This window comes from Nematostella vectensis, chromosome 6 (genome assembly GCF_932526225.1).
Source record: "Nematostella vectensis chromosome 6, jaNemVect1.1, whole genome shotgun sequence".
In the NCBI taxonomy this organism is placed as follows: Eukaryota; Metazoa; Cnidaria; class Anthozoa; order Actiniaria; family Edwardsiidae; genus Nematostella; species Nematostella vectensis.
The window spans coordinates 1096412-1120055 of NC_064039.1; the positions used below are offsets into that span (position 1 = coordinate 1096412).

Here is a 23644-nt window from a genome sequence, read left to right on the forward strand (position 1 = left end):
AGTTTTTATTTTTTTATTATTTTGGATAATTAGTATTTGATAACAGGGTTGTGCAGCGCTTGTATATATTTTTGTTGTAAGAGCGGCGGCTTAATGGTGGTGTATAAACGAGTTTAGGGATGCTGATGATGTTATTCAGTGATAGACATCCAGACAGCAGAACGAACGCTAAAACGCTCTTTGAGACGCTGCAAGGGGTTATTTACTCTCAGTAGTGGTCCCAGGACGGAGCCGGAGGTACACCCTAGTCGTGGTGATCAAACGATACAATTTCCATTACACTCGAGTCACCGTCATATACGCCCTAGAAGACACTGCTATCAACAATCCGTGAAATGAGGGAGAAAAATAAAAAATGTTGCTAATGGAGTTCTCCTTTAAAGTCCGTTAATACTCAACTAACGGAGACTCGAAAAAGACTCGCTAGCCCTCGGGGAATATAAAAGTGCTTGCGTGCACGCATTCATAATACTCAAACCATATTTTAGAGGAGATAAAATAAATATCTCCAGAGCCTGAAGTAATATTCATAAATCCAATACTAACACTGAAAGTTTAATTCAAAGTGCGCGATTTGGTGTTTAAAAATTCTGGCTCGAATATTTCGTCCGCATTGAAAATGTTTTTATTTGAGAAAGACAGGCACCTGCTTGTCACTGTATTCTTGATGTATGGCAAGCGCTCTTTCCGGTAGTTTAAACAATTTGTAGTTCTTCTGCCTTTCGATTTGTATTGAGGGATTTTACAAAATAATAAAAAAAAAACGTCCAAATGACTTTGCATAGACACTGGTTTACAGAAACGAATCGTTATTAACACAGAGTTAATTCACTATGTAATATCTTCATACATACTGAGCGAAGTGTCACGTAGTGTTATGATCCCGGTGGCGAAAAAAATATATTCTGATTAAAATGCATCATTCTGTTATTTATTTCCTAAAATAAATGTTCAGCCAATGAGTTTTAAGATGAGACAATAGAATGATTGACAGTTGTCGATAAATAAAGTCATCTTTACCTCGCGCGCTTGGTTCAATTCTGAAAGTTCGGAAAGAAAACTTGTGTAAGTCGCGAGTAATGGAGGATTTAATCGGCCCGTTTTTTTCCCCTACGGCAGGCTGGAAACCGTAATTCATAGCATAGAGGGATAAATCAATCTCCTAACATGTCAACGTTGGATATTAAAACCGTTGGGCCATACATTTTACAAGAAACCCTAGGCCGTGGACAAACAGGTACGAGACGAGCGGCAATGTTGTTGTGGTCCGTGGAGAAGTTGATTTTGTATTATTTCACTTAAACCAGGAGTAGTGAAACTTGGAGTTCATTGCCAAACAAGGAAGAAAGTAGCTGTCAAAATTATCGACCGTACAAAGCTAAGCGAACAAGTCTTAACTAAGGTATGTTCTGAATTCGCGATGTCTCTTGTCAACTCAAAACATTCATCTACTACACCACCAGAAAAAAAAAAATATTCAAGAAATGTGTGAGATTCTCATACAATGTAAACACTGGAATCAAATCCGATTTAACATGGGAATTTTCTCGAGTCAAATTTACATTGGTACTGTTCAATGGACTTGAATTTATTACTGTCACAAAGAATTATTTTGGATTTTTCGGCGCTCTTTTTGAGCAGATGTTTAGGAGTTCTAGCGAAATTTTGGGGTGATTGTCCTAACGACAAAAGCAGGGAAAATTCGCGAGCAGTAATTCATCAACAACAATTCACCCTCGTGGTCTATAGGGATTTCAGGGGTTTTGAAATATTAATAGGCAATACAGCTAGCAAATATGAGGGATTTCGATTTATTTCCATGTGTATTTTCCGCTTGTAAACCGTGTAAATCTCCCATCACTCGACACGCTGAAATCGTTTACCGCAAAACCGGCACTCTTTCCTTTCGTGCATGGGACAAAACTGTTGTAGATTGGGCCCCACAGGGCTCCAGTTTTGATGGTTATATGTTCTGATAACAAGCAACCGTCCCTGGTAAATAAACTTGTAATTAATTTGAGCTCAAAATTCGGGATTTTCCTTGACAGCCTGTGTTGACAGATTTTGTCAGCTTGCCTTTGTTTTTGAGTATTTGTTCATCAATCGGTTTCAGCTAACAACAAATTGTGCATACTCATTCTACCGCAGAAAGATGGTAAATTCCTTTTTTTAACAAAACTAGTATACATTTCTTTGACTTTGTTGGTCGCTGAGAAAACTTCCGTGTAATTTCACTACGTGCTGTTAGAATCAAATCACAATATTCATACTTATCTATTTTTTCCGATTGAATAATTATTCAGTAGGTCAGTTCTCAAGAGCGTGTTTGATCTCACTAGCTATGGTGTGCAAACCGTAAGATCTTATTTATGTAAGAAAGCAATACACATTGATTTATTATTATCTCCCTCCAAAAAAAAAAGAATGCGTGATTTGAAGAAATCATGTAGGTAAAAATGAATTACATGCCTGTTTTCAATCATTAACTTATATGCTACTAGAAACAATAAAATACCTCCAATTTCAATTTCGCATTTGAAATATTCATTTAAGTTATTTTCTGGGTAATGAATGTGACTTTTGTTATAAGATGTAAACAGCTATTGTTCTCATTGAAACGCTGAGATGTGAATTTCCTTGCCAATATATGTACTGTACAAAAGCATACATTATGTTATATAACATATCACTTTATTTCACATTATCATCTAAATATTTTCTATAATGTAACCATTGTTAAATAAAAATAAATATATATATATATATAACTTGAAATAATTTTATTTGTATAAAGATTTCTGTTTGTGGTATTATTTTTTCACTCTTTGAAATTTGATAGTTTGCCTAGGGCATGAAATATGTTTTCAGTTTCCACAGTATTTTATAATAATGATGGTTATGTGGTATGTCTGAAAGCATGGAAATGGCATTAGAAAGTGAATAAAAAATGTTTCTGAGAGCTCGGACTTGTCAGGATAATCTCCCATCTAGTTTATTTTAAAGTTTATTCGGAATTAAAAAATCCTTCTCACTAAAGTTATTTCTAAGAACATTTTAAATTCTATTTCTAGCTACAAGGCAACCAATTAAATAACCTGCTTTCTTCTGATGTTTTATAACAATAAAATGACACTTTCAAGAGAGTATTACATATGAATTAACTCAAAGTGGGATATGATGTTAGACAGAGTTACATTACACTGAGAGCTAGTGTTTACTTTAAACTTGTAATCACATTATGATCATTTTAATCCCTGTTTAGCACATTTGCATAATGTATGCTTGAAAGAAATAAAATATATTTTTATTGTAAATTAAAATGATTGTCGTAAGCTGGATGTATTTTCTTGAAATTGTATTGATTGGAATTTATTTCTCAGAACAGTTTAAGATTACTTTAAGCTTTTTTATTCATTGTTTTAGTATACATAAATATTATATTGTAATGGTATAATTTGTCAGTAGCAGATTCCACTTCCTTTATTTCGATTTTATTACATATCAGATATAATTCATGGCTCTTCTTTGCTTAAAACTCTTTAAAGTTTCCATTTTTACTTATAGCCTAATTTTGAGCTGAGAACAATTGTCTTTGAAGTAGTAGAAAGAGCTTGATGTTTATTAATTTATTTATTTTTTCACAGAATAAGGATTAAGAAAACTTTATTTTTAAGTTAGGGTTTTATAATTCAAAACAGGGCTGGAGTTACTGGAGAATGAATTGCCAAATATTTGTATTTACTTTTTGTGTGTGACTTTAGCTGTTATCAGTAGAAAGGTATTAGGAAAAATTGATAAAATATTCATGAGAAACCTATGAGGATAAAAAGATACAACATAGAAATCCCTAACACTTTATTATGACTTAATCTAAGTATTATAATAATGACAATTCCAAGTCTCAATAAGCATGATGTTGTTTTCTGTATTTTTATGTGGTGTGATTTTTTTATACAAGTATGGCTGATTTACCATTGTCAGGTTATTCTACATCAAACTGTTGAAATACATTTTTTTATATTTAAAAATCTTAGAGTCTAAAGTAATGGCTTGCTTTTGCTCCATTTTAAAAATACAAATGTTTATAGCAATTCATTTCAAGTCTCTTTTCCATAAGCAGGTTTAAGCAGACAATTAAATTGTAAAAGGGATGGGCGAAGTGTTTTTCTCCTGCCCCCACTTTTGATAATTATAAAAAGTTTATCTAAAATAAGTGTTCATAATTATTTGTAATCACCACCACAAGCTACTGTTTATTATCCAAACTTATTAAGGCATCTTAATAATATTATTAAAAAATATATGGAAACAAATATAGTAGAATCAATGGAATGGATGATCAAAGATTGAGCAGCATTGTGATGTGTCAGCAGTCAACCCTTTTCAAGTTTATGGAAATGTCACATGATGGCAGCTAAAAAACCACTTGAAAAAATGTGTCTTATCTTTTCAAATTAAAAAAAAAAATTCATTAAAGGGCCATAAATGCTTGTTGATCAATGGAACCACAGCCAAATCCCAAAACAAAACATGTGTTGATTCTACTTTATCAAAGCCCTCTTCAACAACATTAGGAATGAAAATGATCCCATCTTTCTTTCAAGATAGTGAGTTACTGTTGATTTTAGGCATATGTATGGGCTTAATTAGCATTGATTTAAAAAAGCTAGAGTGAAATTGTGTACGTAACAATACAAGTCAGAACACTTTTTGATCTTCAACCCAGTAATTCAGTCAACCATTAATTATTGAATCCACAATTTGATTGTTTGTCAGTTTATATATGAAATACATTTGTTAGAATTATTAAACCAATATGTATGAAAAAGTACTGTTGATTTTTGTTTGTTTCAATATTTATTTGATAAAAGTTATCAGACTTTGTGGAAGCAAATTTATGTAAGACTGTATTGCCTTATCAGGTTCCTATTATTGTGATTCCTATCAACTTATTGTGTTTATAACGATGGGATATTTCCCTCAATCAATCTGGATATAATTCTCAGCAGGATCCCTGCAGCCACTAGACTTAGCGGCTCTAGACGCTAAATGTATTCTTCTCGTGTAACTTGTTTGATTTGATAATGTCAGAAAAAAGATGAAATAATCATGAAAGTTATTACAGGGGCTGGCATTATTTCTTTCTCAATAACTATTTTGTAAACAACACAAGTTTAGCCCTGAGAAAGTTCTTGTCAGAATGAAATAGGATAACACAGGCAGTTCTTTACAATTTTACAGTTTTCTTTTTTCAACATGTCTTAATGGAGGTGGTAAATTGCAATCATACAAAATAGTTATTTTCTTGACCCAGTGTTATGAATAATACACCCCAAACTTGGTTATGCATGATTACCCCTTGTTTATAACAGTTAGACAAAAATATAATTTCTAAAAATTGAAGAAAAAGCATGTTTAGTTAGTAATTATTTTTGCCACTGTACACAGACTCTGAAACTACAAGCTCATGTGAACAACAAAAAGCTTGTACTTGTAAAGTGGAGAGTTAGATCTCTTAAAATAGATTAAAAAAAGTATGCTCAGGATTTCTTTACATGAACCATCCTGTTTGTTGTTTTTAGGTTGAGCGAGAGATCGCTATCATGAAACTCATAGAACACCCACATGTATTGGGGCTGTATGATGTGTATGAAAACAGAAAACACTTGTGAGTACAACAATTTTTCTTCTCTTTTAAGATAAAACTCATAGCTGTCAACTCACTTGGCGGGTATCACAAGATTTTGGACCTCATCATTGTGAGAATGTTCATTCATTCTCTGTATTCACCTGCATTGGCTCTCTTGTTTTTTTTTTTCACATATTTACTGAATTTCACCCGATTTCAGATTTCTGTTCAAGTTAGGTTGACAGATATGAGAACTATAATTTCACATACAGTACCATCAACTCCCATCATTTTAATTTTAAAAATAACCAGATAGCTTACCTAGTCACTGACAATCAAACTTTTGGTGTTGAACATCCTTCAGTTTCTAAAGAATACAGTAGATCATATTGAAAATAGTTTTCAGAAGTCTTTACTTTTTGTATCCTGTCTATTGGACTTTGGACACCAGAACATGAGTATTCCATTACCTTTTCTCTACTGCAGCACCAAACACTGTCACCCTGAACATCTACTGTACCCCATTCTAGAGAACCAAAGACATTAGCCTAGCAGACCTCAAATTATGGGGGGGGCACGATACAGAAACTTTAAGAAAACAATGGGGGGCACAGCCACGCCCCTTCTGGGTATTTTCTTATAATTTTTGGAAATATTGGGGGGGGGGCACATGCCCCCAGTGCCCCACCCCCTGCTACGGCCCTGAAAGTATAAAGACCTTAAAGCAATCTATTTAAACAGGCGCATGAGGGGGGTCAGCAGGGTGTGTGCACCCCTTCTTGAAGGCCAAAAAGTGGGTTATCTCTTATTAAGAAATCTTCAGATACTATGCTTTTTCCATATGATCCATGACTGTGCACTTTGCCCCCCGACTTTACTACACAACTCTGGCTTGTATTGCTTGGAATAAACTTGAAGCTGGTTTCCTGTTATGTGTTTAGATTTCTTATTCTGGAGCATGTGTCAGGTGGAGAGCTGTTTGACTACCTCGTCAGAAGAGGAAGATTACCTATTAATGAGGTGAGAATGCCATGCTTAAACACATAAACTATTGTAGACAACCAGTTTGATATTTAGTTAATGATGTATTTTTATATTCTAATTGTTTTAGGCAAGACGATTTTTTGCTCAGATAGTTTCTGCTGTTGACTTCTGTCATAGACACTGCGTTTGGTAAGCTAGTTATAAACTAAATGTGCGCCGGCATTCTCATTCACCATAACCATCATCATTATTTCATTATCATCAGAACCATCATCATCAGAACCACTTTCATCGTCATCATAATAACCAAAATAATCATCATCGTCATCACCTTAACCATTAAATAACCATCATCATTATCATCATCATCATCATCATCTGCATAACTATCATCATCATATCATCAACATCACCATCATCATCATCACCTTAACCATAACCATAAATTTCATCATTATTATCATCATCTTCATTACTACTATCATCATGTCACCAACATCACCATCATCATCATCATCATAACCATAACCTCAACCATCACCATCATCATCATAACCACAGCAATCTTCCACATCACTGTCATAGCCATCACCATCATCATCCTTCTCATTATCACTAATAATCATAATCATCATAATAATAATCATTGTTTATTTCAACGCTATTGCAGCATAAATGCTGAATTACAGCACAGTCAGAAACACATCCTCGTTGTGGTCAGCATCTTGTCATCTGGTGATGTTCAGGCCTTTTTTTTATTATCATACTGACATATCCTTTTATTTTTCTTGTACTAGTCATCGTGATTTAAAGCCAGAGAATCTTCTCCTGGACAGACGTATGAACATTAAGGTGGCCGACTTTGGCATGGCGTCACTACAGGTAAGTTTAACAAGTTAGCACAACAACTGATGTTTTTAGCATTAGGCCTGTGCTTTCTCAACAATGTACCACTTGAACATTGTGAATTTAACTCGCATTGACATACTCCATACTCTATTTATTATTCCTTTAACTTCTTTATCTATATAAGCGCAAGTTTTGTTCTCAGTCCATTCAGAAGCTTGTTTTTTTTCCGTTGAAATGAAATAAGTGTCCCCTTCCCCATAAGTGCCCCCTTCCCCATAAGCGCCACCTTCCCCATAAGTGCCACCTTCCCCATAAGTGCCACCTTCCCCATAAGTGACCCCTTCCCCATAAGTGCCCCCTTCCCCATAAGTGCCCCCTTCCCCATAAGTGACCCCTTCCCCATAAGCGCCACCTTTCCCATAAGTGCCCCCTTCCCCATAAGCGCCACCTTTCCCATAAGTGCCCCCTTTCCCATAAGCACCACCTTCCCCATAAGTGCCACCTTTTCCATAAGTGCCCCCTTCCCCATAAGCGCCACCTTCCCCATAAGTGCCCCCTTCCCCATAAGCTCCCCCTTCCCCATAAGCGCCTCCTTCCCCATAAGTGCACCCTTCCCCATAAGCACCACCTTCCCCATAAGTGCCACCTTCCCCATAAGTGCCCCCTTTCCCATAAGCACCACCTTCCCCATAAGTGCCACCTTCCCCATAAGTGCCCCCTTCCCCATAAGTGCCACCTTCCCCATAAGTGCCCCCTTCCACATAAGCACCACCTTCCCCATAAGCACCACCTTCCCCATAAGCGCCTCCTTCCCCATAAGTGCACCCTTCCCCATAAGTGCCCCCTTCCCCATAAGCTCCCCCTTCCCCATAAGTGCCCCCTTCCCCATAAGCGCCACCTTCCCCATAAGTGCCCCCTTCCCCATAAGCTCCCCCTTCCCCATAAGTGCCACCTTCCCCATAAGTGCCACCTTCCCCATAAGTGCCACCTTCCCCATAAGTGCCACCTTCCCCATAAGCGCCCCCTTCCCCATAAGTGCCCCCTTCCCCATAAGCGCCCCCTTCCCCATAAGCGCCCCCTTCCCCATAAGCGCCCCCTTCCCCATAAGCGCCACCTTCCCCATAAAAGCCCCCCTCCCCATAAGGGCCACCTTCCCCATAAGCGCCCCCTTCCCCATAAGCGCCCCCTTCCCCATAAGTGCCCCCTTCCCCATAAGTGCCCCCTTCCCCATAAGCACCACCACCTCCACCACTCCAAAAGGTGTCCCGCAAAGACCCAAGTGCCCCGGGCGCCTATTCGAATCAATACGGTATACTACACGACTTTTCAAATAACTTTTTTTCTGATGACTTGCCGTCCATTGAGGTAATACGAAACCTTATGGAAAAATCATGACTTCACCCTTACATGCTCTTAATCATTGAGTCAGATTTTTTCAAATGGTCTTACTTTTCCTTTCAAAGGCTGGTGATAACTCTATGCTGGAAACGAGTTGCGGGTGAGTCAGTATTCGTGTCCATATTTATTTTATAGATTGCGGACCTGGAATCGATATCGTTATATCTTGAGTATTGCTCTATCGAGGTTCAACTGTTTTCTCGGAACACTTATTGGTTAGGTGATGCCCCGCATAAGAACTATGGTATCCATAGCGACACTAGGAATTTGAATTGGCTAAGTTACACAATTATAGCATAATTACTCTTAATACAAAACTTTACATAACCTTTATATTTAAGTTACTTGAAACGCATGAGATAACTATTTAGAAAAAAAATAACCATGAAAACGTTGTATAGAAATGCAAAATCTATTGTTCTTGCTTATGATTGGTTTACCATAAAGACGTATAAGCAATGTTTCGCGCGATTTTCTCAAAATGTTACCATTCGCGATAACGTTATGTTCAGCCTGTAGTACAAAAACAGATCTACAAAAACCCGATATGTGGAAATCGGAGAATCTATCGGATTTTGCTGAAATCGTTTAACCAACTAGAGATATACAAATTATTTCATCAAATCAGTGCCAGATAAATTTTAAAGCCAAGCAGGATAGAATTTTTCAGTTTTATTTATTTTTATATATAATTTTTTTTTTACTTTGAAAGAAACGGAAAAAATGTAACATCACGGTCCCAGGCCGTGTTTTGGTGCGTCTTCATCTCTCCGCCATTGGGTAGCGAACGGAACGCGGGCGCACCAAATCCCCCTAGCTAACCGAGCCTAGAATTGATATTCTTGTAAGATATGCAAAAGAAAAAAGCTATTATCATACCAATTAACAAGGGCCGCAATAACAACGTACTCCCCGCGGGTGGCCGTAGCTTTAGATACTCAATACAGACTTATCCATCATTCCCCTTTGAGGGAACCTTTTGTGGTTTTCATAAAACATCATGTCCACAAGTTCTATTTTGATCAAGACTCGCTTGGTAGCGAACATTCGCGCAGTGATCCTCTTACACTTTCAACCGAAAACGCAAAAAGATTTTATCAGACTAGGAATACTTAATTTTTTAAAAGATCCGCAGAGATGAATAAGCATATTTTTTTGTCGTTGGAAAGCAAAAACAGTTGTTTTTCTTTAAAAAAAAAAAGGTTACTCCAATGCTGAGCTTAAATATTCGCGGCAAAAGGAAATACAATTTTGACATTTTTGTATTAAAAGAAAAAGTAGAATCAGCTCAGATACAGGAAGTGTGTGGGTTGTTATAAGGGAGTGCTTGTTTTCTTTTCCAAAGGAAGCCTAAAAAAAGCAAACAAATGCGAACACTGTTTTGCGTGCAAGTGCGCTTTTTAGAGGAAACTCTCCGCTCACGTTCGGTGATAATCCCCCACCGTGTCTCCGATTAGACTTGATGTTTATGTCGGCATTTCTCTTTTCTCGCGGCCACAGAAAGTTCCGCGTACACGCAACGCCGCTTGTAGTAAACAAGCAACGAGTTCCGCGCACATTCACATACATGTACATTTTTAGCCCTTTGTAGAGATTATAGTCCGGAATGTTTGACGCAATACTCTTTAGAATAAATCCGGTGATTTTTATTCTCGAAACTCGCTGTCACAATCTCGTATTTGGGAGATTCTCGCGCCAATTATCTTTACCAATCATAGCCCCTTTGCTAGTTATTTTGACTAATCACATCCCCTTTGCTACTTATTTTTACTTATCAAAAGTGTTAGCTGTGAACAGAAACATAGTTCTATACTCCCGGGCAGACGGAGGCACTTAACATTAGGGGGCCCCCCCATTAACAGGAAAGCGTTGGCGATGATACTGTTATTAGTTTTGCTGATTGTGTAGTTCCAAAAAATATCAATACCCCCCCCCCCCCCCCTAAGGGGTCGGAGGTATGACCCCCCACCCCTCTGGAATTTTCAAACCCCTGGAAAAATATAAATTCAGTAACTGTTAAGGAAAAAGGGCATTTTACCCCCTCCCCGTTTGAATCCCTCACCCCCCGGATTTTCCAATCCCCTAAATGGGGGGGGGGGGGGGGTATGGATATTTTCTGGAACTACACGTTTTACTATTAACTACAATCCTACTCTAGTATTCACAAACCGAGACAAACAGTCAGTTACGTGAAAAGCGAAATAAGATTGGTAAGTCTCGCCAATGAACTGATTTTGGCCGAACATAATTGCCACAGATAATGGCGGATAATATTGTTCAACTCCCCGGCCCTTATAGAGGGTAAACCTGATATCACAGGGGAGGGGAGAGGCGGGGGAATTTGACATGTTTAAGGTCTGGATCCGAATTGCAAGAGATCCTTATTTTGAAATATCTTAGCATTCTAGAAAATATTATATTTCATCGATTATTCCATGCTTAAGTAATAGAATGGCGCATTATTTTTTGGACGATGATGGGTTGATCTTCTAGGTGATTCAAGTGGAATGAGTTCACTACTGAAATCTACATTCAATTTACTTTTTTTGCGGTACTGAAATGTTCGTCAGTCGGATCCAGAGTTTATCGTCACAATCAATCTGTTAAAAGAGTATGAAACAAGTTCCCGTCGTATTTGATAACGATCAAACGCTGACTGGGGATTCTTTGTTTACAGGTCGCCTCATTACGCCTGTCCAGAAGTTATACGGGTAGGCATCTATTTACTCTATGTATACTATGGGCATGGAAGGGGCCATTTATTTACTCTGTATACTATGGGCCTGGAAGGACGCATCTATTTACTCTATACTATAGGCATGAAGGGACATGTAACAAGTAAGAATTGTTCATTATGTCTCTACAGGGGGAAAAATATGACGGCCGGCGTGCAGACACGTGGAGCTGTGGAGTGATTTTATACGCATTACTAGTGGTGAGTATAGACCATCAACGTCATCAACATCACTGTCATCATAATCACATAATAACATACTCATAATCGCATCTATCAAAAACACTACCATTCCAACACTAGCCATCACCTTCATCATCGCCATCAACATAATCACATAATCATAATAGTATCTATCAAAAACACTACCATTCCAACACTAGCCATCACCTTGATCATCGCCATCAACATAATCACATAATCATAATAGTATCTATCAACAACTATACCATTCCAACCATAGCCATCACCACTTCACCTTCGTCATCATCATGTATGTTAGTTTTGTTTTGTTGTTATCATCATCGTCATCATCATGTTTGTTTTGTTTTGTTGTTATCATCATCGTCATCATCATGTTTGTTTTGTTTTGTTGTTGTCATCATCATGTTAGTTTTGTTTTGTTGTTATCATCATCGTCATCATCATGTTAGTTTTGTTTTGTTGTTATCATCATCGTCATCATCATGTTAGTTTTGTTTTGTTGTTATCATCATCATTATCATGTTTGTTTTGTTTTTTTATCATCATTGTCATCATTATGACCATCGTCAGTATTGCAGTGCCAACTGTTGTCACGTTTTGACATAGCCACTTGTCGTAGCTATTGGTCATTTAATCGCGATTGGTCATTTAATCGCGGTCGCACAAAACGATGTCACATTCACCTTTGTTTTTTTTCTTCATTAGGGAGCATTACCTTTTGATGACGATAACTTACGACATTTATTAGAAAAAGTAAGCCATATATATAATAATCGTTATAAGCGTGATGGGCACGCCTTTGTGGATTAATTTAATAAATGTAAAGGGCATAATGGCGGTTAATACTTTTTCCTTTTTCTAGACGCCCTCCCTCATCCCTATTCTAACCGCTGTTTAAAAGAACAGGGGGAATCAGAAACACGCCCTTGTTAAATACCATCAAATCTGATCGAAATGGTGCACGTGTTTTCAGGTAAAACGGGGAGTTTTTTCCATACCATCGTTCGTACCATCCGACCTACAAAACCTTTTAAGAGGCATGATCAATGTAGACCAAGAAAAAAGATACACGGTAAGAATGTTAAAGCCGTTGTTAGGATTCTGCACTTTTTACTTCCCCGCGAAAACCACGCCAGGTTTTGTCTGGGTCTGGAAATAATCATGGCTGCAAAATATCCTTCTAGCAGAACCTTGGTCTAAAATATATCTTTCCCTGCGGATTCAGGCCATCTTTGCAACTCAGTCCATCTTTGAACTTGTTTCAGCTTCAGCAAGTCAAAAGACATCCCTTTCTTTATAGGTAGGTGGATAGAGCGTTAGCCCCCGTGATAGGTAGGTGGAAAATCCAGTAGCTCCTTTGATATACTTTTTTATTTATTCCTTTAAAGTTACATCCAGCGTTTGACAATCGCGTACAATTCAAATTCTTTGTATCAGTTTAGAATCATAGTGCGTCAAGTAGACAATCAAGCGGTTCAACCAGCATTTAAAATCCTTTCCTCGCTTGGTAATGCGTTTTGCTTATCAAACGGTTCGACCAGCATTCAAAATCCTTGCCTCACTTGGGAATGCGTTTTGCTTATCAAATGATTCACCCATCATTCAAAATCCTTGCCTCACTTGGGAATGCGTTTTGCATATCAAATGATTCACCCAGCATTCAAAGTCATTGCCTCAAGTGGAAATGATATGATATGACAGCGCTTATAGTCCTGACTGTTGGACAATAAGAATTCGTTTTTTCCCTGTATAGTTACAAAGAAGACTTGCCCCCTGATCCAGACGTTGTAGACATTGTTAAGGTAAGCGTAGAAGGGGAAGCATCACACCCAAAACACTAGTTCAGATCAGCACGAAGATTGTACGAAGAGGTTGGGGTGAGTTGAGTTGAGTCTTGCGACGAACTGGGACAAGCGCATGGAGCCCAGACCCTCGTGTAGCCACCACAGACGCGGCCTTAAACATACCTTAGCGGAAGAGCTTTTAAGTACCCTGGTTCCAGAGCCTCGAACGTCTCTCTATTTAGTGGCCATCCTCAAACGTCTCTCTATTTAGTGGCCATCCTCAAACGTCTCTCTATTTAGTGGCCATCCTCAAACGTCTCTCTATTTAGTGGCCATCCTCAAACGTCTCTCTATTTAGTGGCCATCCTCAAACGTCTCTCTATTTAGTGGCCATCCTCAAACGTCTCTCTATTTAGTAGCCATCCTCGGACATCTCTCTATTTAGTGGCCATCCTCAAACGTCTCTCTATTTAGTGGCCATCCTTGAACGTCTCTCTATTTAGTGGCCATCCTCAAACGTCTCTCTATTTAGTGGCCATCCTCGAACGTCTCTCTATTTAGTGGCCATCCTCGAACGTCTCTCTATTTAGTGGCCATCCTCAAACGTCTCTCTATTTAGTGGCCATCCTCAAACGTCTCTCTATTTAGTAGCCATCCTCGAACATCTCTCTATTTAGTGGCCATCCTCAAACGTCTCTCTATTTAGTGGCCATCCTCGAACGTCTCTCTATTTAGTGGCCAGCGAGAGCCTCGAACGTCTCTCTATTTAGTGTCCAGCGAGAGCCTCGAACGTCTCTCTATTTAGTGTCCAGCGAGAGCCTCAAACGTCTCTCTATTTAGTGGCCATCCTCGGACGTCCCTCTATTTAGTGGCCATCCTCGAACGTCTCTCTATTTAGTGGCCATCCTCAAACGTCTCTCTATTTAGTGGCCATCCTCGAACGTCCCTCTATTTAGTGGCCATCCTCGAACGTCTCTCTATTTAGTGGCCATCCTCGAACGTCTCTCTATTTAGTGGCCAGCGAGAGCCTCGAACGTCTCTCTATTTAGTGGCCATCCTCGAACGTCTCTCTATTTAGTGGCCATCCTCAAACGTCTCTCTATTTAGTGGCCATCCTCGAACGTCCCTCTATTTAGTGGCCATCCTCGAACGTCTCTCTATTTAGTGGCCATCCTCGAACGTCTCTCTATTTAGTGGCCAGCGAGAGCCTCGAACGTCTCTCTATTTAGTGGCCATCCTCGAACGTCCCTCTATTTAGTGGCCATCCTCGAACGTCCCTCTATTTCGTGGCCATCCTCGAACGTCTCTCTATTTAGTGGCCATCCTCGAACGTCCCTCTATTTAGTGGCCATCCTCGAACGTCTCTCTATTTAGTGGCCATCCTCGAACGTCTCTCTATTTAGTGGCCAGCGAGAGCCTCGAACGTCTCTCTATCTATTTTAGTGTCCAGCAAGCTTCGCAGGCGTTCGAGGCTCTGGAACCAGGGTAGCCTTTAAGAGAAAAAGACGTCGAATTCTCAAGCTGAGCTTGTGGCGTCACTAACTATTTACCAGGAGGGCCTCGTCTCCATGTGCTTGTTCCAGTCTTTACATGGCATATCAAGCCTATAACATTATTTTATCTGATCCTGTAGATTGATGACATCACGTGCAAAGATGAAATCGACCCTGACGTTCTGGCTTGCATGAAGTCACTTGGCTGCTTTAAGAACAAAGACAAGCTACTTACAAACCTGCTCAGCAACGAGTGAGTAGAAGGAGTAGTAGTGCGGTTACGGGTTAATGCTGTAGAATGAACAGTAGTGCTGTAACGAGTGAGTGAACGAGTGTATTTCGACTTTGTGCGTGCGATTATATAAACTGGATATTATATTTTCGAGTGCTGTACCAGCGGGTTTAATTGCGCGAGTGCGCTAGTTTGAGAACTCATGCCTTTAATGAATAGCAATGTTCTTATCTTGTGTTTCACCGCAGGAAAACGATCGAGAAGGTAGTGTACTTCTTGTTGCTGGAGCGCAAGGAGCGCGTGCCATGTAATGAGGACACGGAGGTCGCGCAGATCAACAGCCGACTAACCAACCTCGGTAAAGGACCGCAAGTACATTATAATGATTCTCACGCGCTTCTTGGAATAGAAAGGTTATGGAATAGTGGAAATTTCAGTGGAACTCCGATATGTTCCCTGACTGGAAATGATTTTGAATTGTCAAGAATTCATTAAAAGTGCTTTCCACGTTCATAACGTTTCTGGCGACGATTCTATTGACATAACGTTACAGGCTGATTTAGAGAGCACGATTCAGTCATATGCGACATGTCTACGACATAACTTAGCCCTGAATTACACACCACTATACGCTTGCTTTGTGATCTTTACTTGATTCCCTCAACATTTGTTTCCACCAGTTGAAGACCCTCCTAGGAAGCGCGTCGATTCGTGTGGCTCGCCAAGACTCCATAGATCAAGGTGCGTCACCAGAGAGCGACCCTCCGTCAAAATATGCCTGAATAAATAGGGCCTTAACATATAAGTTATTATTTATTTTTTTTTTGCTTTTATTCAGACACCCGATTATGTCAAGCGCCTCTCCTCCAATCACCGGCCGACCGCGGGCCGAAACTCACTCTGGGGCAATAAGGTATAACACAGAAGCTTTTCGTATCTTTTCCTAACACGGTCCGATCGCGGGTCGAGACGCCCTTCGGGGAAATAAGGTATTACATAGAACCTTTTGTATCTTTTCCGAATACCGTCCGACCGCGGTCCGGCCGCACTCCAGGAAATAAAGACATACACAGAAACATTACGTATTTTTTCCGAATACGGACCGAGACGCACTCCAGAGCAATAATGCATTACACGCAGAAACATTGTTCCTACCGCGGGCCGACCACGGGCCGAGACCCCCCTCGGGGTAATAAGGTAATACACAAAAATACATTGTATCTTTTCCGACCGCGGGCCGAGACGCACTCCAGGACAATAATGCATTACACGCAGAAACATTTTGTATCTTTTCCGACCACGGGCCAAGACACATTCGTGGATAATTAGCTATCACTTAAAATATTTTGTATCTTTTTCGATGACTGCTCGAACACTGCACGACAACTAGAGTGTCCTTATCAATGATGTTGTTGTTGCAGTACTCCCGTGACGCTGATCCACATCAGTCCCAAGCACCAGGCGTACCCACCTAACAAGAGCCCCAACAGTACCCCTCCTGACTCCCCCGTACACACGACCCCGCCTGGCAGCCCCTGGAAATCACGACTCGCCAACTTCAAACAAGTCATCGTAGGCTCACCCAGGTTTCACCGCAGAAAGACCCACTCACACGGTCAGAATTTGTATTTTTATTCAGAGATCATTCACACTCATACGGTCAGAATTTATAAGTATTAATTTATAAGTAATTGTAAAGGCGCATTCACACAGTTAGTACTTACGACGTAAAAATCGCAATCACACAGTATAATGTTTACGGTATAGGTAGTCATTTACATAGGTACACTCATTCGCATGGCCAGAATATAGTCAGTAGATGCAAAGACCTTTTCCCAATTTGTGATTGTTCTCTCAAAGGTCAAGGAAGTGGATCTGGCGACACCACCCCCGTCTGTCCATCTCCGGAATCATCACCAGAGTAAGTGGACACAACATTCTTCTTGTATGCAGGCTGAATAGAATGCAGGCTGAACAAAAAATTTAGAATATGTCTCCTTGTATGTAAGCTGTCTGAATAGAATGCGTCAAAGTGAACGATTTTTGTTGAAGTCACCAGGCCGCCCGTTGATTCGATCGTAAGGGATTGAGTTATAAAATTTGGGTTGAATAAGGTAATGATCAGAGAGAAGCGGCCTTTGAGTACGCGGTACGCGGTGCGTGGCGTGGGTCAAGGTTCAACTGTGAAACAGACCAGGATCCAGTATAAAGATTCCTTCAAATCAGACCAGACGTTTCCTCACACGTTTGATCGTGTTTTCAGTGTCGTTAAACGCTCGTGGTTTGGTCATATTATGCTTGGACACAACGGCCAGCATCGCCAAGAGGTAAACATAAACATGAGGCATTATTGGCTTGCTTATAAAGCAAGAATACATATTTTAGTGGCATAAAATTATTTTTTAGCATATTTTGTATTTTTTTACAGCCCTTCTTTATCGTAGTCAAAGGAAAGTCATTCAGTACCGTCAAAGCTGATGTCGTACACGCCTTTCTATCTGTAAGTACACATTGCACAGATTACTTCAATGCCAGGCACTCAAACGTTACTGCCTCGCGATAAATTAAAAATACAGTAAATCCCCGTGAGTAAGAATTAGTTAGAATTATCCCCATCAAGTTCTCCTTTATAGGTTGCATTATTGAAGCCTCCTTAGGTCCTTAGTGTTTAAACAAGACCAAACATAATATTGGACGGTATTTGGCAGTTATGGTTCTTCCTCTTCAATACTTACTATCGATAATTTTTGTTTTCCATTTTCTAGGCTTTTTATCTCTATATTTTTAATGATTATATTTAAGGCTAGCAAGTTATTTTTACAGCTTGAGAAAGTATTTGCATACTATTGATGCTTTAGCCACTCGTGATAAATGCAAATGCCGAGCCTGAGAAAAAGATTAAGAGTGTGGCGTAATTGAGAGTTTCATGTTGTTTCTACAGGTCAGAAACCTTACCCACTGTGTCGTCACGCAGCGGAGCTTTAAGGCAGAGTATAAAAAAGTGGGAGGTATGGGCTGCCCAAGACCTTAGGGTGATGTTTATGTGTGGTTAATAGCATGATGTGGTGTAATAAACTGCAACCCCGCCTCCTCCATACCGCCACCCTCCCTCCATACTGCCACCCAGCATCCACCATACTGCCACCAAGCATCCACCACACTGCCACCCAGCATCCTCCATACTGCCACCCAGCATCCACCATACCGCCACCCTCCCATCATACTGCCACCCAGCATCCTCCATACTGCCACCAAGCATCCACCATACTGCCCCCCAGCATTCACCATACTGCCACCCAGCATCCACCATACTGCCACCCTCCCACCATACTGCCACCCAGCATCCACCATACTGCCACCCAGCATCAACCATACTGCCACCCAGCATCCACCATATCGCCACTCTCCCACCATACTGCCACCCAGCATCCTCCATACTGCCACCCAGCATCCACCATACCGCCACTCTCCCTCCATACTGCCACCCAGCATCCACCATACTGCCACCAAGCATCCACCATACAGCCACCCAGCATCCACCATACTGCCACCCAGCATCCTCCATACTGCCACCCAGCATCCACCATACTGCCACCCAGCATCCACCATACTGCCACCCAGCATCCTCCATACTGCCACCCAGCATCCACCATACTGCCACCCAGCATCCTCCATACTGCCACCCAGCATCCACCATCCTGCCACCCAGCATCCACCATCCTGCCACCCAGCATCCTCCATACTGCCACCCAGCTTCCACCATACTGCCACCCAGCATCCACCATACTGCCACCCAGCATCCACCATACTGCCACCCAGCATCCACCATACTGCCACCCAGCATCCTCCATACTGCCACCCTCCCACCATCCTGCCACTCAGCATCCACCATCCTGCCACTCAGCATCCACCATCCTGCCACCCAGCATCCACCATCCTGCCACCCAGCTTCCACCATACTGCCACCCAGCTTCCACCATACTGCCACCCAGCATCTACCATACTGCCACCCACCATCCACCATACTGCCACCCAGTATCCACCATACTGCCACCCAGCATCCACCATACAGCCAACCAGCATCCACCATACTGCCACCCACCCTCCCATCATACTGCCACCCAGCATCCACCATACCGCCACGCAGCATCTACCAAACTGCCACCCAGCATCCATCATACCCCCACCCAGTATCCTCCATACTGCCACCCTCCCATCATACTGCCACCCAGCATCCTGTTTACTGCCACCCAGCATCCTCTTCACTGCCACCCAGCATCCACCATACTGCCACCCTCCCTCCATACTGCCACCCAGCATCCACCATACGGCCAACCAGCATCCACCATACCGCCACCCTCCCATCATACTGCCACCCAGCATCCTCTTTACTGCCACCCAGCATCCTCTTTACTGCCACCCAGCATCCATCATACCCCCACCCAGTATCCTACATACTGCCACCCTCCCATCATACTGCCACCCAGCATCCACCATAATGCCACCCAGCATCCTCCATACTGTCACCCAGCATCCACCATCCTGCCACCCAGCATCCACCATCCTGCCACCCAGCATCCACCATACTGCCACCCAGCATCCACCATACCGCCACGCAGCATCTACCAAACTGCCACCCAGCATCCACCATACTGCCACTCAGCATCCACCATACTGCCACTCAGCATCCACCATACTGCCACTCAGCATCCACCATACTGCCACTCAGCATCCACCATACTGCCACTCAGCATCCACCATACCGCCACCCAGCATCCACCATACTGCCACCCAGCATCCACCATACCGCCACGCAGCATCTGCCATCCAGCATCCACCATACTGCCACCCAGCATCCACCATACCGCCACCCTGCATCCACCATACTGCCACCCAGCATCCACCATACCGCCACCCTGCATCCACCATACCGCCACCCTGCATCCACCATACTGCCACCCAGCATCCACCATACTGCCACCCAGCATCCACCATACTGCCACCCAGCATCCACCATACTGCCACCCAGCATCCACCATACTGCCACCCAGCATCCACCATACCGCCACCCTGCATCCACCATACCGCCACCCTGCATCCACCATACTGCCACCCTGCATCCACCATACTGCCACCCAGCATCCACCATACTGCCACCCAGCATCCACCATACCGCCACCCTGCATCCACCATACCGCCACCCTGCATCCACCATACTGCCACCCAGCATCCACCATACTGCCACCCTGCATCCACCATACTGCCACCCAGCATCCACCATACCGCCACCCAGCATCCACCATACCGCCACCCAGCATCCACCATACCGCCACCCTGCATCCACCATACTGCCACCCAGCATCCACCATACCGCCACCTTCCATCATACCGCCACCCAGCATCCACCATACTGCCACCCAGCATCCACCATACCGCCACCTTCCATCATACCGCCACCCAGCATCCACCATACCGCCACCCAGCATCCACCATACCGCCACCCTGCATCCACCATACCGCCACCCTGCATCCACCATACTGCCACCCAGCATCCACCATACCGCCACCTTCCATCATACCGCCACCCAGCATTCACCATACTGCCACCCTGCCTTCTCTATACTGCCACCCTGCCTTCTCGTTACTGCATATCTCCTGCATATTACTAACACCCTAGTTCCATCATACCACCCTGCCTTCTCCAACTCACTTCAACCATACTGCGATTAAACCCCTCCATGTTGTGACCTTGCCCCCACCATACTGCATCTGAACCAGACATCCGCCTTAGCAGTTCCTTAGCTTCCTTAGCAGTATCATGCTTCAAAGGCATGGCTTGTCCTCTAGTAATGTTTTGTGATTCACGAATGTTGATTGTGCTCCCCGTAGGGAAGAAGATGTTCAATAAGCCTGTCCGTATCCTTGTGGAGATAGCGCAAGTAGAAGACGCGAGGTGTGACCCGGAAGTCAAGGTGCACACTGTCTCCATCGTTCTTGAGTCTGGTAGGTGTCAAGGGCTTTGAGAATATAACGTGTATGCGTGTGTGTGTGTGTGGGGGGGGAGACAAGGTGCTCACTGTCTCCATCGTTCTCGAGTCTGGTAGGTGTCAAGGGCTTTGAGAATATAACGTGTATGTGTGTGTGTGTGTGGGGGGAGACAAGGTGCAACTGTCTCCATCGTTCTTGAGTCTAGTAGGTGTCAAGGGCTTTGAGAATATAACGTGTATGTGTGTGTGTGTGGGGGGGGGGGGGTCAAGGTGCAACTGTCTCCATCGTTCTTGAGTCTGGTAGGTGTCAAGGGCTTTGAGAATATAACGTGTATGTGTGTGTGTGTGGGGGGAGTCAAGGTGCAACTGTCTCCATCGTTCTTGAGTCTGGTAGGTGTCAAGGGCTTTGAGAATATAACGTGTATGTGTGTGTGTGTGTGTGGGGGGAGACAAGGTGCAACTGTCTCCATCGTTCTTGAGTCTGGTAGGTGCCAAGGGCTTTGAGAATATAACGTGTATGTGTGTGTGTGTGTGTGTGTGTGTGGAGTCAAGGTGCAACTGTTTTCATCTCTCTAGAGTCTGGTAGGTGTCAAGGACCATAACATGTGAATATAACATGCGGGTGCGGTTGGTGGTGGTGGTGGGGGGGATCTAGTTACTCAGTCACTAGTTTAACCATGGCAAGACACTAGTATCCCAAAAATTGCTGGCAATAAAACCAAGGGAAACGGAGAAAAGTGACGCGTTTTCATTTTTACATGCGGATCAATCCCGATTTCTCGCACTGATGTTCACTCTTACATGCGGACTAATTCCGTTTTCCCTGAACAGGTCCGGCACACAGATTCAAGAAGCTGTGCGAAAAACTGCAGCTGATATTGCTTTCCAATACGCGCCAGTCATCCAAGAGGGACAGCATTAACACGACCGCTGGCGACGAGAACGAGGGCCTGGTCGGCGATGAGAAAAACGCCCCTCTCACCCCCCCACAACAAACTCGACTAGAACTGACTCACCTGTCGGATACGGAGAGCGAGAGCGAGATTCTGGAAAGCCCGCTCCTCGCCAAAAAAGCAAGCATTAAGATACTGAAGAATGGTAACTAGCCCACTTCTGAGTGTTAAGACAAGGTAGACATACTCAGAATTTTAAGAAGTGATGGTGACATAGACTTATTCTGGTCGTATTAGCCAAGTTGAATATTGTCAAAATTTGGCTGCTACAAAAGCAACGCGCGTTACTTTTGCCGTCGACGGCGAGTTATCAGAGAACCTGCGCAAGTATTACTGGTAACCAAAAATCCTTGGTTTGACTTGTATGGTTTGCTTCTACTTTCTGTCTGGAATTTATTATTTGGTGAAGTACAACATCGTTCAGCTATAGAGCGATGAATCGCACGTTGATTGTAGCGGATTCAGCGTATTGATTGGACGCAGGGTCTCGCTAAAGTCGCACTTGTGTCACGCTATAGTCGCACTTGTGTCACGCTATAGTCCCAAATGTTGTCACGCAATAGTCACACATGTGTCACGCTATAGCAAATTTGTGTCACGCTAAAGTCGCACATGTTGTCACGCTAAAGTCGCGCTTGTGTCACGCTGTAGTTGCGCTTGTGTAACGCTATAGCCACGCTTATGTCACGCTATACTTGTAGTCGCACCGAAAACACGGCAAACCCCTCACTTGAATTAGCACCGTTATACCACCGATAATAATATAAAAATACGCATATCTATGTCAGTCATACTCATACATGTAAGCTGTAACAGCAAGGGCCGCGGTATTTTTGGTATTTTTTAATACACTGTCTTTCAAATTAAATTCCTCATCGGAATCCCTAGGTTTGTTGGGGTTTTTCTACTTAAATACCGATAATTTTTCTTCCTGGAAATGAGTGTTTTCTTACATCACATACATAGAGTAATTTTTCACAAAATAACAGGGCTCAGTTATATTCCTAGATTCAATAGACCTTTCACTCTTTATTCAATAGACCTGTCACATGAAAATGCCCTCCCTTATCTTATATCCACGCGATTTCACACTATACCCACAAATCATGCAACAAGTTACCTTCAGACATCAACATTCTCCCGCCCGCACCTCAATCAGTGAGGAGCAACTCCCATAAAAATGCATGTTATTTATTAGTCTCGTTTCTTTTATTCTCTTAATGTTTTGTAATCTTTTGTAAGTCTTACTTTATCTCAGAATGCAAGGGTTTCTATTTCTCACATTCGCTTTTTATGGACCAATTCGTATCATTTAGAGAGTAACTTGTGACTAGACTTCCAAACTACACTTCTTTGCATTTGATAAAGAATCATGGGAACAATTAAAATATAAATCG

At 42.2% G+C, this 23644-nt stretch overlaps 1 protein-coding gene across 1 annotated transcript; it reads left to right on the top strand.

Moving 5' to 3' along the window:
• Positions 1-1016: 1016 nt before the first annotated feature.
• Positions 1017-23630, top strand: LOC116617231 (serine/threonine-protein kinase BRSK2). The gene is made up of 24 exons (XM_048729037.1): positions 1017-1237; positions 1308-1402; positions 5583-5668; positions 6571-6649; positions 6741-6802; positions 7411-7495; positions 8926-8960; positions 11538-11571; positions 11727-11795; positions 12504-12551; positions 12772-12870; positions 13064-13098; positions 13552-13600; positions 15216-15328; positions 15556-15665; positions 15988-16048; positions 16146-16220; positions 16729-16922; positions 17168-17228; positions 17571-17634; positions 17736-17807; positions 18249-18315; positions 21197-21310; positions 22126-23630. The coding sequence occupies exons 1-24, from the start codon at positions 1168-1170 to the stop codon at positions 22398-22400; spliced, it is 2052 nt and encodes a 683-aa protein (XP_048584994.1). The 5' UTR covers positions 1017-1167; the 3' UTR covers positions 22401-23630.
• Positions 23631-23644: the final 14 nt, after the last annotated feature.

Excerpts from the sequence above, each read along its gene's own strand:
- LOC116617231 (XM_048729037.1), top strand. The coding sequence starts at position 1,168 with ATGTCAACGTTGGATATTAAAACCGTTGGGCCATACATTTTACAAGAA. Across the intron at positions 16,049-16,145 it reads CCAAGACTCCATAGATCAAG|ACACCCGATTATGTCAAGCG; the intron begins GTGCGTCACCAG and ends GCTTTTATTCAG. Across the intron at positions 17,635-17,735 it reads ACGGCCAGCATCGCCAAGAG|CCCTTCTTTATCGTAGTCAA; the intron begins GTAAACATAAAC and ends ATTTTTTTACAG.